General features: G+C 55.0%; 1 protein-coding gene across 2 annotated transcripts in view; it reads left to right on the forward strand.

Moving 5' to 3' along the window:
- STK32C (serine/threonine kinase 32C) overlaps positions 1 to 17,829 on the forward strand; it is a 72,018-nt gene that overhangs the window by 43,624 nt on the left and 10,565 nt on the right. For both annotated transcript variants that reach the window (XM_043476509.1, XM_043476510.1), the window contains exons 3-6: positions 15,154 to 15,305; positions 16,245 to 16,418; positions 17,138 to 17,175; positions 17,274 to 17,363. In XM_043476509.1, coding sequence (XP_043332444.1) covers positions 15,154 to 15,305; positions 16,245 to 16,418; positions 17,138 to 17,175; positions 17,274 to 17,363 — 454 coding nt within the window. The remainder of the gene's footprint in view (positions 1 to 15,153; positions 15,306 to 16,244; positions 16,419 to 17,137; positions 17,176 to 17,273; positions 17,364 to 17,829) is intronic.

The following is a 17,829-nucleotide window of genomic DNA, read 5'->3' on the forward strand; positions in this document are numbered from 1 at the left end:
CCCGCCCGGGTGAGATGGGCACCCTGGCCTCCGGCTTCTGCAGAAGGGCTGGTGGGAAATTACCTGGGGGCGAGAGGGAAGCACCATCCTCAGGGGACAGAGTGGCCGGCGCCTGGGCCCCGCCGTCACCTCACTCCGGTTTACGGGGAAAGGACTCAGATGGTCCCAGCCACCTGAGGACTCCCCTGACCCCGATCCTCAGGCGGACCTGGGAGGTGTGGGCGGGAGGGCGGGAGATGGTTGCAGCTGGGGCAGCCTCTCGGCCACACCTCTCTCCCTGTTTTCAAGGCCCCCTGGGGAGGCCACCGTGCCCAACCTCCCCCTGCTGCCATCTGAGTGAGAAGCCTGCGCTCACGGTTGCCGTGGGAACGTCTCGGAGGATGGCAAATGCTCAGCCCGGCAGAGCGCTGCGGTGACATCTCGCTGAGTTAACACAGCAGGAGCTGTTCTGGGTTCAGTGCCTCCCTCATGGCGGAGATGCTTTGGGGGAGAGGGCGGCTGTGACTGAGGCTCAAACGTGCCGGGTTCTGGAATGGAATGCGAGCCTGGCCGTCTGCAGCCACCTGGGGCGGGGGTGCTGCTGGAGACAGCTTTGCCTGCAGCCCGTGCTTGGCTCTGGCCCTTGCCATCAGCTTCCAGCTTCCTGAGCAGGCTCTTCGTCCCTTCTCCTGAGATGTCCAGGCACCAGATCTGGATGCTGGCTCTTAGAAGTCGGTGCCTACCGACCTTCAGCCCAGGCTCCACCTTCCCACCACACCTCGACTGCCGCTGCTTGGGTGGTCTCCAGGAGCCGTGGGCAGCATCACTGAAGGAAAGCCAGTGGTGGGCGTCAACAGCATCCTCAGGGCCCTGCCACCCCCATCCTGGGCTGCTTGTGGTCACCACACGCACCCAGACCCGGTTTTCTCATCAGGGGCCGCCCTCATGGATCCCAGCCCTGGCTCCTTGGCCACCTGCTCCCACCGCTCTGCCCGCCCCAGCTCGCTGCCCACACAGGGCAGGGCTGACCCATGGCTGCAGCCCAAGAGATGTCATGGAGCTGTCTCCATAGTCACAGACCTGTACTCCTGACCTTTGAGCAGGTTCTTGACTGGATTAGTTGGGATATAAGTTGGCTTGGTATTATCTTTAAAAAAATTAGAGTAAAATACACATAACCTAAGATTTGCCATCTTTTTAAGCATATAATTCAGTGGCATCGGGTACATGCACATTATTGTAGAACCATCACCACTTCATCTCCAGAACTTTCTCATTTTCCCAACTGAAACTCTGTTCCCCATTAACACTGTAGCCCGCCCCCCCACCCCCACCCTCTGCCGCTAGCCCTTGTTGTTCAGTCACTCAGTCACGTCCAACTCTTTGCAAACCCATGGACTGCAGCACGCCAGACTTCCCTGTCGCTCACCAACTCCTGGAGTTTACCCAAACTCTTGTCCATTGAGTCGGTGATGCCATCCAACCATCTCACCCTCTGTCGTCCCCTTCTCCCACCTTCCATCTTTCCCAACATCAGGGTCTTTTCCAATGAGTCAGTTCTTTGCATCAGGTGCCCAAAGTATTGGAGCTTGAGCTTCAGCGTCAGTCCTTCCGGTCAGTGTTCAGGGTTGATTTCCTTTAGGACGGACTCAGCACTGGGAACGTCTGCTCTCCTCTCTGTCTCTAGAGTCAGGCTTGTCCACACACCTGGTGAGCTGGGATCACACAGGGTCCCTGGCGGAGCGTGTGTAGCCTGAGATCCTCAGGGTTCACCCGGGCTGCAGCTCGTGTCAGCACCTCCTTCCCTCGGAGGCTGGACGGCGTCCTGTGACGTGGGTGGACCGCACTCCCTTCTCCACTCGTCCCCTGACGGGCGGGCGCTGGGAATCCTTCCGCCTTTCCCTGGTGTGAATCAGGCTGCTGTGAACGCGGGAGTGCGAGCCTCTGTCTGGGTCTCTGCCGTGAGTTCTCCTGGGCACACGCCGAGTGATGGGACTGCTGGGTCACACGGTGGCCTGTGAGGTTTTAATGGTAGAGCTTTCGTTTCTGTTTAGGTCTCATTTACTGGTGGCTCAGTGGTAAAGAATCTGCTTGCAGTGTTGGAGACCCGGGTTCAATCCCTGGTTGGGAAGATCCCCTGGAGGAGGAAATGGCAACCCACTCCAGTATTCTTGCCTGGGAAATTCCATGGACAGAGGGGCCTGGTGGGCTACAGCCCATGGGGGACACGACTGAGTGACTAACACATTGGCCTGTTCAGGATTTCAGCATCTTTCATGCTCAGTTTGGATCATTTTCTTCACTGCTGTTTTGTTCCGCTTTTTGCTGGTTTTTCCGGGTGCAGTCGTGTGTTGGCCGTGAGACGAAGGTGCCCTGGGTTGGGACAGGCCCTTCACCGCCGAGCTCGCATGCGGGTGCCAGGTCTGGAGAGCATTTCCCAAGCTGAGCTGATGGCGTGTCCCCGAGGAACCAGAGGCCAAGATCTGCCTGGGAGCCCAGGGGGCTGGATGCCTGGGGAGCAGCTAGCTTCACGTTTTACTTTGCTCTCAGTACTTAGAGAGCCTCCTCTGTCAAATGTAGTGGTTATGTAAGATCCTTGCGTGACGCCAGGTTCAAATCTGTGTTCAGGCAAGTCTGGCCTCAACTGCTGCTCCTTCTGTCCTGTTTCCGCCTTCCTCCCACAAGTCCTCCCTCTGAGAAAGCTTGGTTTATATCCCCACTGGCTTCTCTCTACCGCGTTCACGGGATCTGCTTCTTAGATGCCCGGCAGCCTGGTGTTCACACTCCTTCCACACTCTGCTTTTGACTTGACGGTGTTTCTGGGCATCATGCTCATCTGTGAGACCACCCCGGTCCCTGCCCCTTGGGCCATACAACCGGCCCCGAGGCGTGTGTGCAGATGGGTTTCTGCGGCTGCAGCAGCTCAAACACGTCACCCAACAGTTGTGGTGCCGGACGTCCAAGCTGGGTCAGCTCTGGGCTATGGTCGCCGAGGGGCAGAGCTGGTCCTTCTGAAGCTCCAGGGAGAGCCTGCGTCTGCCTCCTCCAGCTTCCAGGGGCCTCCGCTCCCTGATGAGGACACTGGGGCCCCCTGGATCCCTCAGGACAACCCCTGCTCTCAGTGTCCTTCACATGACCCCAGCAGCAGCATGCCTTTTGCGTTCGCAGGGGCCCTTAGGGATGCAGGGCCCGTTGACCTGCGCCACACGTGTTCCCGGTGAGCGTCAGGCTGCGCCCCAGCTTTGAGGCCGCTGGCAGGGCCGCGGGTACCACGCCGCACGCGGGGGAGCCAGCCGTCTTCAGATGGGCTCCTAGAGGCGGGCGGCGCGGGTGGCAGCTGGATGCGGTGTGATGCTGCCAGACACGCCAGCCCTCCATGGGGCCTGCGCTCCCTGAGGCCCCCGCCCAGGGCTGCTGCCAAGGCTGGGCCTCTGCCAGCCCGACAGGCGAGGGGGTATCACGGAGCTTTACGCTGCATTTCTTCATGAAAAGCCGGGTTGAGCGTTTGCTTTTTCCTTCGTCACGTCTGTTTCCTTATTCATGTTAAACCTGTTATACATCTGGAATTGATTCTGACTTAGAGTGTCATGAATGGGCCATATTTTGTCTCTTTTTATGTAGCTATTCAGTTATTCCAGCACCATATTTGAATCAGAAGTCTGCTCTCCCCATAAATTTGGGAGGCCGCCTGCATCACATACTGAACGTCCTTATGCAGGTGGGCCTATTTCTGGGTTTTCTGTCCGTCCCGTGGCCGGCCCGTCTGTTCCGCGGTCAGACCGCACATTATCAGAGAAGGTTTATGTAACATGCTCTGATACCTGACAGGCTCATGTCCCTGCCTCCTTCTGCTTTTAAAGTTTTTTTCTTGGCTATTTTTGCTTGACTGTCTTTCCCTATGAATGCTCTGACCAACTTGTCAGCTCCAGGAACAAAAAAAAATCTGAAAAACGTGAACTGCATTCAATTAAAATGGCAGTGGCCCTGCCATTGGTCACCGACTCTTCTGGGTCATCGGTCATTGGGGTTTCCCAGGGAAAGCCCGGGGCTGCCCGGGGACCCTAGGATCGCCAGACTTTATTCCTTTTCACACCTTAGATCCAATTCCATTTCCTCTTTGTCTGCCTTAAGTCGATTATGGGAGGAAGCAGCTCAGAAGCGAGACCAGTCCCATCAGGAAGTGGGTTCATGGGACCCACACTCGCAGCCTTGGGGGCTGCTCACGAAGGCAGAGGCTTCCGGCCCTTTCGTCGGTGCTTCTCCGTGTGACGTGGGGCCAGGCTGCCTCTGCTCAGGGAGACGCTGGACCCCGGGCTCTGACCTGCCACCACTGGGGCCATTCCACCATCGGGGCCTCCTTGGAGGGACTGAGCCCATTCAGCCTCTTCCAGCCGGGTCACTGACCATCTAAAGCCCTCATCAGCTGCCCCACCTGACTCTGCAGGGAGCCCCCGGCCCGGGGCTCAGACAGCTCCGCGTGTGCCCAATGGCCGTGGGCCTCCAAGGGCCGGTCTTGGGCTGGCAGGGGCCGTGCTGCCCGCCCCTGGGCCCGGGCTGGCCGGTGTGCAGGAGGTCAGGGTGTTCTCACCGCCCGGCCAGCTTGGAAGACGTGTCCCGCGGCGGTTGTGACGAAGCACACGCCTGGGGGGTCTCCCACAGTCCCTCCCGCAGCTGGAAGGCCGAGTCAGCAGGGGAGGGGAGCGCAGGGCTGGTGGCCAAGGTGGAGCTGGCTCTCACCCCTCTGCCTGCAGGGCTTTCAGCTGGGCCTGGGAATTAAAGTGACTTAAGTCAAAGGACATTACTTTGCCAACAAAGGTCCATCTAGTCAAAGCTATGGTTTTTCCAGTAGTTACATATGGATGTGAGAGTTGGACTATAAAGAAAGCTGAGCACCGAAGAATTGATGCTTTTGAACTGTGGTGTTGGAGAAGACTCTCAAGACTCTTGAGACTGCAAGGAGATCCAACCAGTCTATCCTAAAGGAGATCAGTCCTGGGTGTTCATTGGAAGGACTGATGCTGAAGCTGAAACTCCAATACTTTGGCCACCTCATGCCAAGAGTTGACTCATTGGAAAAGACCCTGATGCTGGGAGGGATTGGGGGCAGGAGGAGAAGGGGACGACAGAGGATGAGATGGTTGGATGGCATCACCGACTTGATGGACATGAGTTTGGGTAAACTCCGGGAGTTGGTGATAGACAGGGAGGCCTGGCGTGCTGCAGTCCATGGGGTCGCAAAGAGTTGGACACGACTGAGCGACTGAACTGAAGTCAAAGGAACAGAGGCGTGCAGACACATTTGTTTAATGTAAGTTTGGCGTGACACAGGAGCCCTCGTAAGGAAATGAGGACCCACATTCCAGGCAGAACCTGGACGTTTTGTGCCAGCTTGGACAAGGTGGCCACGTGGAAAGGTAAGTGGAGTCTGTGGGAGGCTGAAGGGGGAGGAGAGATGTTCTAACAAGGGCCGTCTGCACCGAGTTCTCCTGGCCTTGATTTCCTGTCCTGAGGATGAGGTTGTCCGCCTGGGGTGATTCCCCAGTTTCAGGAAGGAAGGGGAGGGAAGCTGCCTTCCTGACCCTGCCATCTTGTGAGCGATGTTGGCTGGAGATGATCGTGAGCAGAGCATATTTCAGGGTGTACCCCAACTCTGCTCACACACACGCCCGCCCAGGAGGAGTCTCCGCTGTGAACTCCATCTTGGTGAGCCAGTTTCTCAGTCCCGAGAGCAGGTCAGTGTAGTTAAACAGTCACGTCTCGTGGGCCCGGGTGGGGGTGGGGGTGGGGCCCCCACCCCAGTGAGGACCCCAGTGAGGACCCCAGTGAGGACCCCAGTGAGGCTTCTGTGTGGCCTGAGCCACCAGTGCCTAATGAGCGGCATTTCGGGGGAAACAAAGGAAGAGCGAAGATTGCAGGTTAAGCCAAACGCCGACCGGGTCGGACCAGAGGGCAGCCAGCGGCAGCGGCGTCCAGGAGGGAGACCCCCGGGCCACGCTGGCTGGGGGGCTGGGGGCAGGCCCCGGCGGCTGCAGTGCGTTTCCTGGGCCGCGGTTGGAACGTCTCTGGTGGCGACGTCGGGTGAGCTCTGAGGGTGCTGCACCCCACCCTCACCGATGTCCACACGCAACCTGCGGGGGTTCTCTGAGGTTTACGGAGCTGTTCCGCTTCAGTGAGTGGGGAAGTTTTCACGTCTTGTGATTCCACATCAGAAGGGTGGGAGGCAAATTGGAAACGTGAATTACTGGCAGATGTGCCCATTCAACACCCCACAAGGTGAGCTGTTCTCTCCCTGAAACAGTTCTCTCCCTACATGCACCCGCCTTCTTCTTAAAGATAATCAAAGATTAATCTGTTTGCAAAACCAGTCTGGTCTCATTAAACATGACCTGATTACTGACATCAGTGCAACAAGAGCAGGCTGAACACGTAGGTCCTTTTAAGGTCCTTTTAAGCTCCTGCTTTGCTGACTTCTGTGAGGAGTTCCTGATCAGACTTCTAAAAGCCTCTTGAGGCCAGAAGCTCACTGAGCATCTCTTCAACAGACTGTGCCTTTAACACTCACACATTTGGGTGAGTTCCTCACTTCTCAATGTCCCCATGGTATCCTGAGATTCCCGGGACCTGCCAAGAAGTGACTGTAGTCCTCTATAACGTTGCAGACCCCGTAAGGCAGGCACCAGGCTGGAACTTGACAGGGTTTTCACAAGCATTGCTCCACAAGGTCAGCCTTAGTCTCTGGTCAAGCCTGATTTGAGTTGTCTGGAATTGTCGCTGTGAACACCTTTGTCCTGAGCAGTTTCCCTGCACATCTACTTGGCCATCAAAGATAAAATAATTGGTTGACAGCTTGGTTTGACAGTTGGGTTACAATGCCGTAAAAGTCAGGTTGCAAACTACACTGGAAAATGATAACATGTCAGTCAGCAAATCCTCTGTGGTCTCAGCCATCCCTCCCACCCATCAAAACCAGAAGTTTCCAAACTACAGCTAACATCAGAGGGGTGGTGAGTCGTTCAGCACAGTCTTGGAGAGCACTGATTATCGATTCTCAAGCTATCTTAGATACAGTCTCATGCCTTCTTTCCCCAATGTATTGTGCCATGCTAGAAGTTGGCAGAAAAATAAGACAGGCTCTTCCTAGTCCCCACAAGGAAGTGGTTACGTGATTCTTGATGAGCATATATTTCTTGAAACCCTTTTACTGTTCGATGGTGGAGAACATGACATAGACAGAATTTTGGTACTTGGCACAGAATCCAGCCAAGTAATACGAGGGCTGAGCGTGTGAGGGATCATTTCCACGTAACCCAGACGTGTGCCACAAGTTATGTACGCTCCCTATATTGTTAAGAACAGCAGCATCCTTTGTCTGATCATTTGAATTCCAGGGAAATCTCAGTTTTTAAGACCGTAAATTTATATCCAACATTAAATCCTGAATCCTTAATGATCAGTTGACTTTAACAAAAGAAGTATCATCACTTTCTCTAAAACACACTATAATCATGAATCTACACTTGTTAAATGAGTTCAATTTTTTTTGGCCATGCCACAGGCATATAGGATCTTAGTGCCCCGACTACAGATCAAACCTGTTCCCCCTGCCCTGTAAGCATGGAGTCCCAACCAGTGGACCACCAGAGAAGTCCCTACTTTTTGTACTTTTATTTTCACAGTAAAATCCTTAAAAATTTTTGTTGTTAATTTTCATGTTTCATTCAGTTCAGTTCCATTGCTCAGTCATATCCGACTCTTTGTGACCCCATGAATCGCAGCACTCCAGGCCTCCCTGTCCATCACCAACTCCCGGAGTTTACTCAGACTCATGTTCATCGACTCAGTGATGCCATCCAGCCATCTCATCCTCTGTCGTCCCCTTCTCCTCTTGCCCCCAATCCCTCCCAGCATCAGGGTCTTTTCCAATGAGTCTTGGTATGAGGTGGCCAAAGTATTGTAATTTCAGCTTCAGCATCAGTCCTTCCAATGAACACCCAGGACTGATCTCCCCTAGGATGGACTGGTTGGATCTCCTTGCAGTCCAAGGGACTCTCAAGAGTCTTCTCCAACACCACAGTTCAAAAGCATCAATTCTTCGGCGCTCAGCTTTCTTCACAGTCCAACTCTCACATCCATACATGACTACTGGCAAAACCATAGCCTTGACTACACAGACCTTTGTTGGCAAAGTAATGTCTCTGCTTTTTAATATGCTATCTAGGTTGGTCATAACTTTCCTTCCAAGGAGTAAGTGTCTTTTAATTTCATGGCTGCAATCACCATCTGCAGTGATTTTGGAGCTCAAAAAAATAAAGTCAGCCACTGTTTCCACTGTTTTCCCATCTATTTCCCATGAAGTGATGGAACCAGATGCCATGATCTTCGTTTTCTGAATGTTGAGCTTTAAGCCAACTTTTTCACTCTCCTCTTTCACTTTCATCAAGAGGCTTTTTAGTTCCTCTTCACTTTCTGCCATAAGGGTGGCGTCATCTGCATATCTGAGGTTACTGATATTTCTCCAGGCAATCTTGATTCCAGTTTGTGCTTCTTCTAGCCCAGCATTTCTCATGATGTACTCTGCATATAAGTTAAATAAGAAGGGTGACAATATACAGCCTTGACGTACTCCTTTTCCTATTTGGAACCAGTCTGTTGTTCCATGTCCAGTTCTAACTGTTGCTTCCTGACCTGCATACAGGTTTCTCAAGAGGCAGGTCAGGTGGTCTGGTATTCCCATCTCTTTCAGAATTTTCAACAATTTATTGTGACCCACACAGTGAAAGGCTTTAGAAATAGATGTTTTTCTGGAACTCTCTTGCTTTTTTGATGATCCAGCGAATGTTGGCAATTTGATCTCCGGTTCCTCTGCCTTTTCTAAAACCAGCTTGAACATCTGGAAGTTCACAGTTCACGTATTGCTGAAGCCTGGCTTGGAGAATTTTGAGCATTACTTTACTAGCATGTGAGATGAGTGCAATTGTGTGGTAGTTTGAGCATTCTTTGGCATTGCCTTTCTTTGAGATTGAAATGAAAACTGACCTTTTCCAGTCCTGTGGCCAGTGCTGAGTTTTCCAAATTTGCTGGCATATTGAGTGCAGCACTTTCACAGCATCATCTTTCAGGATTTGAAATAGCTCAACTGGAATTCCATCACCTCCACTAGCTTTGTTTGTAGTGTTGCTTTCTAAGGCCCACTTGACTTCACATTCCAGGATGTCTGGCTCTAGGTGAGTGTTCACACCATTGTGATTATCTGGGTCATGAAGATCTTTTTTGTACAGTTCTTCTGTGTATTCTTGCCACATCTTCTTAATATCTTCTGCTCCTGTTAGGTCCATACCATTTCTGTCCTTTATCGAACCCATCTTTGCCTAAAATGTTCGCTTGGTATCTCTAATTTTCTTGAAGAGATCTCTAGTCTTTCCCATTCTGTTGTTTTCCTCTATTTCTTTGCATTGATTGCTGATCATGTTTCATTAAGTCCCTTTAAATGTCTCTCTTTTTATTATTTAATCTTTTATGGCAAAATTATATTATGGCCAATTGTCTGCTTGCAGTAAAAATTCTCATGTTGAAAAAACCCAGAACCACTGCATCATTTTAAATACGACATTCCAGCTAAAGTCTGGTAACATAGCCAATGTTTTAAATTTAATAGGAGAACATATTCTACTGACCTTATATAAATAACTGTATTTTCATGAAAACAGGATGTTTAATAAGAGTTTGTGAATTTTAGAAGGAACAGATTGGGAGAGAAGATAAATGTCTCAGTTCTGTTTACAAAGGTGTAATTTTCCAGATTGCTGAAAGCTAATAGCTTAAGAGAAAGAAAAATAATAAGCCTGGAAAGCAAACACTAGAGGACCAGCAGTGCTTCAAAGAAAAAGTCGTAAAAATGATAATCATCTTCATGAGTTAACATAGTCCCGTGTAATTAATTCTTGTTTTCTTTAATCTCGGATTAGCAGTTTTAAGAACCCATCAGGGGACTTGCCTGGTGGTCCACCTTCCAGGGCATGGGATGCTGGTTCCCTCCCTGGGCGGGGACCTGAGACCCCACAGGGTACCGGACAGCTGAGCCCACACCCCACGGCTCAGGAGCCTTGCGAGGCAGCTGCTGAGGCCTGCTCACCCAGAGCCCAGGGTCTGCAGCAGGAGAGGCCCTGTGACGGGAACCCGGGCACTGCGCCGAAGACCCCGCGGGCCGCGGCTGAAGACCCGATGCAGCCAAAATAAATCTAAAAAATAAAAAAGGGCCCGTCAGTTTTCCCACTAGAGTTTAGACAGGCTCACCAAGTTCAATGGTATGGTCTTAGTTACCAGAAACTTGTATTCTAGGGTCTTTATCAAAGTCCTTTCCATGAACTTTTTAAAGATGAAGGATTTTTGTCTGCAGTTGATTGTAAAAGCTTTCAGGGAAGATCAGTGAAACAGTAACCATCTGTAAATGGCTAAGACTGAAAAATAACCATGGTCAAAGATCTGATGAGTTTATTGCAAAAATTATGCATTTATGGAAATTTGTTTTTTTCTGTTGCATATAACAATTTGTGATGGTAATTGGAATTATGACTGACATACAGTCATTGTGAGGACATTGAAAAACTTCTAGGCATTTTATATAACTTTGGAAGCTTACATATAAGTAATATGTATCCATATAAATATAGTTTAGGGAAGAGTTACCACCAGTTTTTATTTGATAATGTTTTCTATGTAACTTAACTTATCAAATAAGCCTAGTTAGTTTAATAGCTCTGTTTTTATAAGGCGAGATAACAAATCTTTTGAGATTCTCTAGGGTTCCTTGAAAAATCCCAAACTTAGTTAGAGGTCAAAGAGACCTTATTTCATGGTTGATTTTGGAAAGTTTGTAAAAAATGTCAAAGGGTTGAAAATATGATGAAATAATATTGCAGGTCATTGTGAAACAATATTTAGCCATTAAATCAAAGTGATAAAGATTCTAAAGGCAAATATAGGAAGTCACGTATTTGAGGAAAAAGAAAACTTGGTTCTAAGTAATCAAACACCCGATAAAGACGGCGTGAGGCTCAGGAAGCTGTTTGGACAAGACGCAGAATCTGTTTTCTAGGCAGGTTACTTAGAAGGTAGAGAAAAACCTTCTCAGGTCTCTTTTTGATAAACATCCTCTTTGTGTCCTCCTATGGGGAGACTAGATTTAATCTTTGCGGTATCATGGCTATTCCTAGGACTAGAAAAATAAGCATTACATAAATTATTTCTAAAACTCTCAGAAATATAGAAACCGACCCACACGTTTTTCGAGCTCATGTGACCTGGGATGATCTTTGGCAAGTAAATGCTAAGCCTTTTTTTAAGTGTATGTATCTGCTTTACTTCCGACTGTGCCGGGTCCTCACTGCTCTGCGGGCCTTGCCCTGGTTGTGAGACCGGGCTGCTCTAGTTTTGGGGCGTGGGCTCTCGTTGAGGTGGCTTCTCTTGTTGTGGAGCACGGGCTTCAGGGCACACGGGCGTCGTCGCTGTGGCTTGCTGGCCTCAGAGTACATGCTCAGTCATTGTGGCCCACGGCTTAGCTGACCTGCAGCGTGTGGAATCTTCCGGACCAGGGATTGAACCGCTGGCCCTCACATTGCAACACAGATTTCTTAACCAGTGGACCACCAGGGAAGCCCAGTTCAGTTCAGTCGCTCAGTCGTGTCCGACTCTTTGAGACCCCATGGACTGCAGCACGCCAGGCCTCCCTGTCCATCACCAACTCCCGGAGTTTACTCAAACTCATGTCCATTGAGTCAGTGATGCCATCCAACCATCTCATCTTCTGTCGTCCCCTTCTCATCCTGCCTTCAATCTTCCCCAGCATCAGGGTCTTTTCCAATGAGTCAGCTCTTCACACCAGGTGGCCAAAGTATTGGAGTTTCAGCTTCAACATCAGTCCTTCCGAAGAACACTCAAGACTGATCTCTAGGATTGACTGGTTTGACCTCCTTACAGTCCAGGGGACTCTCAAGAGTCTTCTCCAACACCTTAGTTCAAAAGCATCAATTCTTCGGCACTCAACCGGGGAAGTCCAGTAAAAGAGAAATCTTTAAATGGATATCTCCTCTAATGTGACTCTAAACCAGTGAGCCTAAAACCCACCAGCCTTTTGTGACCTCACCATGGGCCCCAGAGAGGGCAAAGAGATGCAGGCCTCCCCGAGATCTAGGGCTTCTCCCAGGTCAGCCCAGGAGAGCAGAGACCGCCGGGTCACAGGGAGTCAAACGCAACCCAGTCTGTCCTGAATCTGTGCTCCTGGACCAGCCACGCTGGAGGCTTCCCAGCCCAAGCAAGGGGGTGGGGGGACAACCGCACAGGCCGTGTGGCCCCAGGTGACCCGTGTCACACAGGAGACGGGACAGCACGCGCGTTCTGGGCTGGTGTGCGTCGATGGACGGCCCACGGGCTCCCGACACCAATCCCCAGGGAGAGGCACGTTCACAGACCAGCTCTAACTCGTGTCTTCCTCCCAGTAGGCTGTGCCTAGACGGGAAGAGCCAGGAAACAGCCCTGCCTTCCCCTCCCGAGGGCTCCCCACGGAGACCCCGCGGCTCCGGGACCCCCTCTGCAGGCCTCCCTGCTCTCACGACCCTTTTGTGCTCTCCAGAAACCCCCGGCGAGGCAAGATCTGACCTCTGCACTCTTGGGGTTTGGCTAGAATTCAAGATGAGCTGAGAACATTCCAGAACACAGAGCCCAGATTCAGGAGGCCTGGGTCCCTCTCACGCTCCATCCATCCTGGCTTGCCTCTGGCTCGGAGGAGCCCTGAACTGCGGGGCTGGGGCCCTGGGAGCGGATTGTGCTCGGCCTAGCCCCCGGCATCCCTCCTGGGGAGAAGACGGCATGTCACAGCCCCGGGCAAGAAGCTGAGTACCCCAGACCCTGACCTCCCCAGAGCTGGGCGTCCAGGCCCTGCCGTGGAAGCCTCGGGTGTGTGCGGGGCTGCCAGATGGGAGGAGAGGACTCCTGGCCGAGCGCTGGGCTCTCTCCTCGGCCTCTGTGCACCGACGGGGCGCTGAGTCGCCACCGCAGGCACCGGTTTCTCCTCCTCCCCATGCTGAGAGCGTGGGCTGCTCTGGGGACTCCCGCCACACCGCCCGGGGATGACGGACAGCAGCTCTTCCTGAACCGAATGGAGCCTCAGCCGAAGGGCCCCAGAGCTGAACCCAGGGTGGGGGTCAGCTACCGTTCACGCTGTTTACCCTTATTTTCATTTCGAAAGTTCCAACTGGCTTTCAAAGCAACCATGTTAAAAGCCATCTGGAAAATGCTGCAAGTTAGGGGAAAAAAATCGCCATCCCGAGACGGCGCCCCTTCTGGGCTGCGTCCTGCCCCTCCCGCGTGGCAGCCCCAGGCGCCCGCCGCCACCTCCTGCTCTCGGGGCAGGCCTGGCGCTCAGCACGCGCGCCCTTCCGGCCCCGTGGGGCGCAGGGCCCCTCGCCGGGCAGGGCCGAGGATGCTGAGGCCAAGAGCAGCCCAGCAACGCCCTCTGGGTCCACAGACCTCAGACCCCAGAGTGCCCCTTCCGTCCCCAGGCCCCCGGTGGGCAGCTGGGGGCTCTCTGGTCCCAGCACCTCACTGCACCTGAACGATCGGGCTGAGCGGCGGGTCCAGGGCCGTGAGCCCCGCTGGGTGAAGGAGGTGCCGCCTGGCCGCACCCGCAGCCCTTGGGCGCAGTGTCCAGCGAGCAGTGGCGTGGCTGGGTGCGTGATCAGGAGCCGGCTGGCGGCCGGAGCAGGGCCTGATGTTATTCTAGGATGCGGTGTTTCTGCATCCGTCTGAGAGGGAGCCGGGGCCTGGCCTCTAAGCAGTGTCAGGATCTCACTTGAGTTTCTGGCTCACATCTGCACCGCAGGCCCATTCTCGCACCCTGGTCGGCGGCCTGCGAAGGCAGCGCTCGTCCGCCAGGGCTCCCAGCTCCAGGCCGAGGGTGGGATGGGCTGGAGTTTCACACTGGAAAGGGCTCGGGGGCCTTTCCCTGCAGCTGGGGTGGGGCGGCTCTTTCGGCTGCCCCGGGGGGGTCACCAGGAGTGTGGACACCGGCTCCAGGGTGGCTCTGGCCTTCAGAGCTCCCAGGGGGTCGGCCAGGCTGACGGTCATGGAGTGGGCCTTGGTCCGCTGAAGCTCTGGCGTCCCTCTCCCGTGACCTCGGCCAGGAGCCCCCATCAGCAGCCCACCTGCCCCTCTGGTGATCTGGCCTCCAGTGGGTGTGGCCGCACTCTATCCAACACAGTCCTGGAACCGCAAGGGCCAGGTCCCTGTCTGCTGTCTGACAGTCTGCGTTCCCAGGTGACATTCTCAGGCCGGGCTGGGAACACAGAGACCCGGGGAGGAAAGCACTTGAAGTGAGGCCCGTGCTGTCCCCGGGCAGATCCAGGTGGGCGTCACCACGCCAGGGCTGCCTCCGGGGAGAGCGCCCCAGCCCTCCCAAGGGCCACTTTGCTGAAATGAGAGGAAAGATTCAGAAAGACTCATTGCCCTCAGATGGGTGGCCTGCTGGGTAAGAGGGGCCTTTAGGAGCCTTGGGGTGTGGCCACCTGCCTCGGCTTCTCTCCCAGTCTGGGTTCTGGCAGGGCCCGGAAGGTTCGGTGACTGGCTGTCCATCGGCCCACAGCAGCCCTGGCCGCTTGGAAGGCAGTGTTTCGAAGCAGAGGGGATGGCCCTGTCTGGTAACCTGGCCCCGTCTGGGTCCCTCAGGGCGCATGGAGCACTGGGTGGCCACATTCACGTCCAGCGGCTGCTATAACAAGTGACCACACGCTGAGTGGCTCAAGACAGCACACATTTATTCTTGCATTGCTGAGGGCCAGAGCCCTGGCCTCAGCTTATCTGGGCTGAATCAAGCAAGGGCCCTCCAGGACTGTGCTCCCTCAGAGGCTGGAGGGGCGAGTCCGTCCCTCTCGCCCCCACCCCCACGTCCCCGAGCTGCAGCCCCTCCAGACGTCACGTTTCCTTCTGCGTGGACTGGATCGTGTCCCCAGATGCACGTGCTGCAGCCCGGCCCCCAGGGCGAGGGGCTTTGTGATGGGCCGGGTGCTCAGCTGCAGTCTGCACAGGAGACGTGTCCCTCCAAAGACAGAGAATCCGGCGGTTTCCGTCGCGCCTGCCGCGCTGCTGTCCTGGCGGCGGGGCTGACATGCCCTCTGCCCCCAGGTGTGCATCGTGCAGAAGCGGGACACGGAGAAGATGTACGCCATGAAGTACATGAACAAGCAGCAGTGCATCGAGCGCGACGAGGTCCGCAACGTGTTCCGGGAGCTGGAGATCCTGCAGGAGATCGAGCACGTCTTCCTGGTGAACCTCTGGTGAGTGGGCCGGGAGTGCCCCCTCTCCTGCCCCAGGTGCCCGCCCCCCACACTTGCCCCTCACAGTGCCCCTGGGGCCAGCAGCTGTCCAAGTGTCCACATGCACACACACACGCATGCATGGACCACCACCGTCATCATCACCACCACCATCACCACCACCACCACCATCACCACCATCATCACCATCACCACCACCATCATCACCACCATCACCATCACCACCACCACCATCACCACCACCACCATCACCACCATCATCACCACCATCACCATCATCACCACCACCACCATCACCACCACCACCATCACCACCACCACCACCACCACCACCACCACCACCATCACCACCATCACCACCACCATCACCATCATCACCATCACCACCATCATCACCACCACCACCATCACCACCACCATCATCACCACCATCACCACCATCACCACCACCATCACCACCACCACCACCACCATCACCACCATCACCACCACCACCATCACCATCACCACCATCACCACCATCACCACCATCACCACCACCACCACCACCACCACCATCACAATCACCACCATCACCACCATCACCACCACCATCACCACCATCACCATCCCCACCATCACCACCACCACCATCACCACCACCACCATCACACACCACCATCACCATCACCATCACCACCACCACCCACCACCACCACCATCACCACCATCACCACCACCACCATCACCACCACCACCACCACCATCACCACCACCATCACCACCATCACCATCACCGTCCTCATCGCCATCACTGTCCTCACTATCACCATCACTGGGAGTGTCCACTGCGGCACAGGCTTGGGTCCAGGGCCCTTGCGCGGGGGTGGGTCAGATGTGGTGGGAGCCATGACCCCAGTCGTCCAGCCGAGCGTGTGCCAGGTGCTGCCGTGCCCTCAGGTACTCCTTCCAGGACGAGGAGGACATGTTCATGGTGGTGGACCTGCTGCTGGGGGGGGATCTGCGCTACCACCTGCAGCAGAACGTGCAGTTCTCGGAGGACACGGTGAGGCTGTACGTCTGCGAAATGGCGCTGGCCCTCGACTACCTGCGCGGGCAGCACATCATCCACAGGTGCGTGCACGCCCGTTGGGGGGCCGTCCTCACGGGGTCCCCGGGCACCTCGCGCTCTGCCCTGACCTTGCCCTCACACCTGCCCCAGGCGCGGCACCCGGGCCCACCAGCGCCAGCTCTCAGTCAGCCCCCAGCTGCACGAATGAGGCCCCCCTGGGGCGGGTCATGTCTGACCGGTGAGGCCGGGCACGGGGGGCCGGTGCCTTCATTGGGGGCCGCCTTCACCTGCTCTGATAAGTGCAGGACTCCCTCCCCCGCCCTGCTGCTGGCCTTGCGCCCATCTGCCTTGTCCCTGGCAGATTCAAGTTAGTTTTAGCATCTGAAGGCTGATGAAATGAGGAAGGTAGCTGCGTCCACAGGACTAAACACAGAATCCCACGTGGCATAAAGTGCAGCAGACGTGATTTCTGCAGCTCTTCCGGGGACACTGATCTGGTTGTGGTTTGGGCACGAACGATTCCTGACCAAGTGCCAGGAGATCGGGAGGCCAGCTCAGCCGCAGGCAGACCCGGGGCTCTGAGAGGCCCTCACCAGGGGCCCAGGCGAGGGGGCTCTGCTTCTGTGTTCTGGGCTCTGGCGCCCTCCCCGACCAGTGCTGGGCGCTCTCCCACTGCGGCCCTGGCAGAGGAGAGGCTGGGCTCCTGGGGTTCTGCTCGTGGGAAGCCCCTGTCCCACCGGCATTTCTGGCCTCACCTCCCTGCTCCATGCTCCTTCCGCAGAGACGTGAAGCCCGACAACATTCTGCTGGATGAGCGAGGTGAGCCGCGGCCAAAGCCTTGGGCGAGGGGGGCGCCCACCTGCAGGACACGTTCCCCCCGGACCGGACAGTCGTGCTGAACCTGTCTTTCCTCACAGGACACGCGCACCTGACCGACTTCAACATCGCCACCATCATAAAGGACGGCGAGAGGGCGACCGCGCTGGCCGGGACCAAGCCATACATGGGTGAGCTCGCCCCGCCGGCCCACACCCCCCCCACCAGCCCGCCGGCTGGCCTCCCACCCCAACCTGTGGCTGGGGGGTCGGGTCCCTTCCCTAAAGGTGCAGCAGCAGGTGACGGGTCAGGCTGCTTGACCCGTTCAGGGGACTCTAAGTGACGGCCGTGCGCTGTGGGTCTGGTCACGAGAGTGCGCTCAGCCAGGGGCCTCCCAGGTGGCGCTAGTGGTAAAGAACCCGCCTGCCAGTGCTGGAGACATAAGAGACACGGGTTCAATCCTTGGGTCGGGAAGATGCCCTGGAGGAGGGCATGGCAACCCACTCCAGTGTTCTTGCCTGGAGAATCTCATGGACAGAGGAGCCTGGCAGGTTACAGTCCATGGGGCAGCAGAGAGTCAGACACGACTGAAGTGACTTAGCAGCCCACCCACCTCCCTCGTCAGGCTGTGGACCTGGAATTGAGACAAGTGGCCTC

Source organism: Cervus canadensis, chromosome 8 (genome assembly GCF_019320065.1).
Source record: "Cervus canadensis isolate Bull #8, Minnesota chromosome 8, ASM1932006v1, whole genome shotgun sequence".
NCBI lineage: Eukaryota > Metazoa > Chordata > Mammalia > Artiodactyla > Cervidae > Cervus > Cervus canadensis.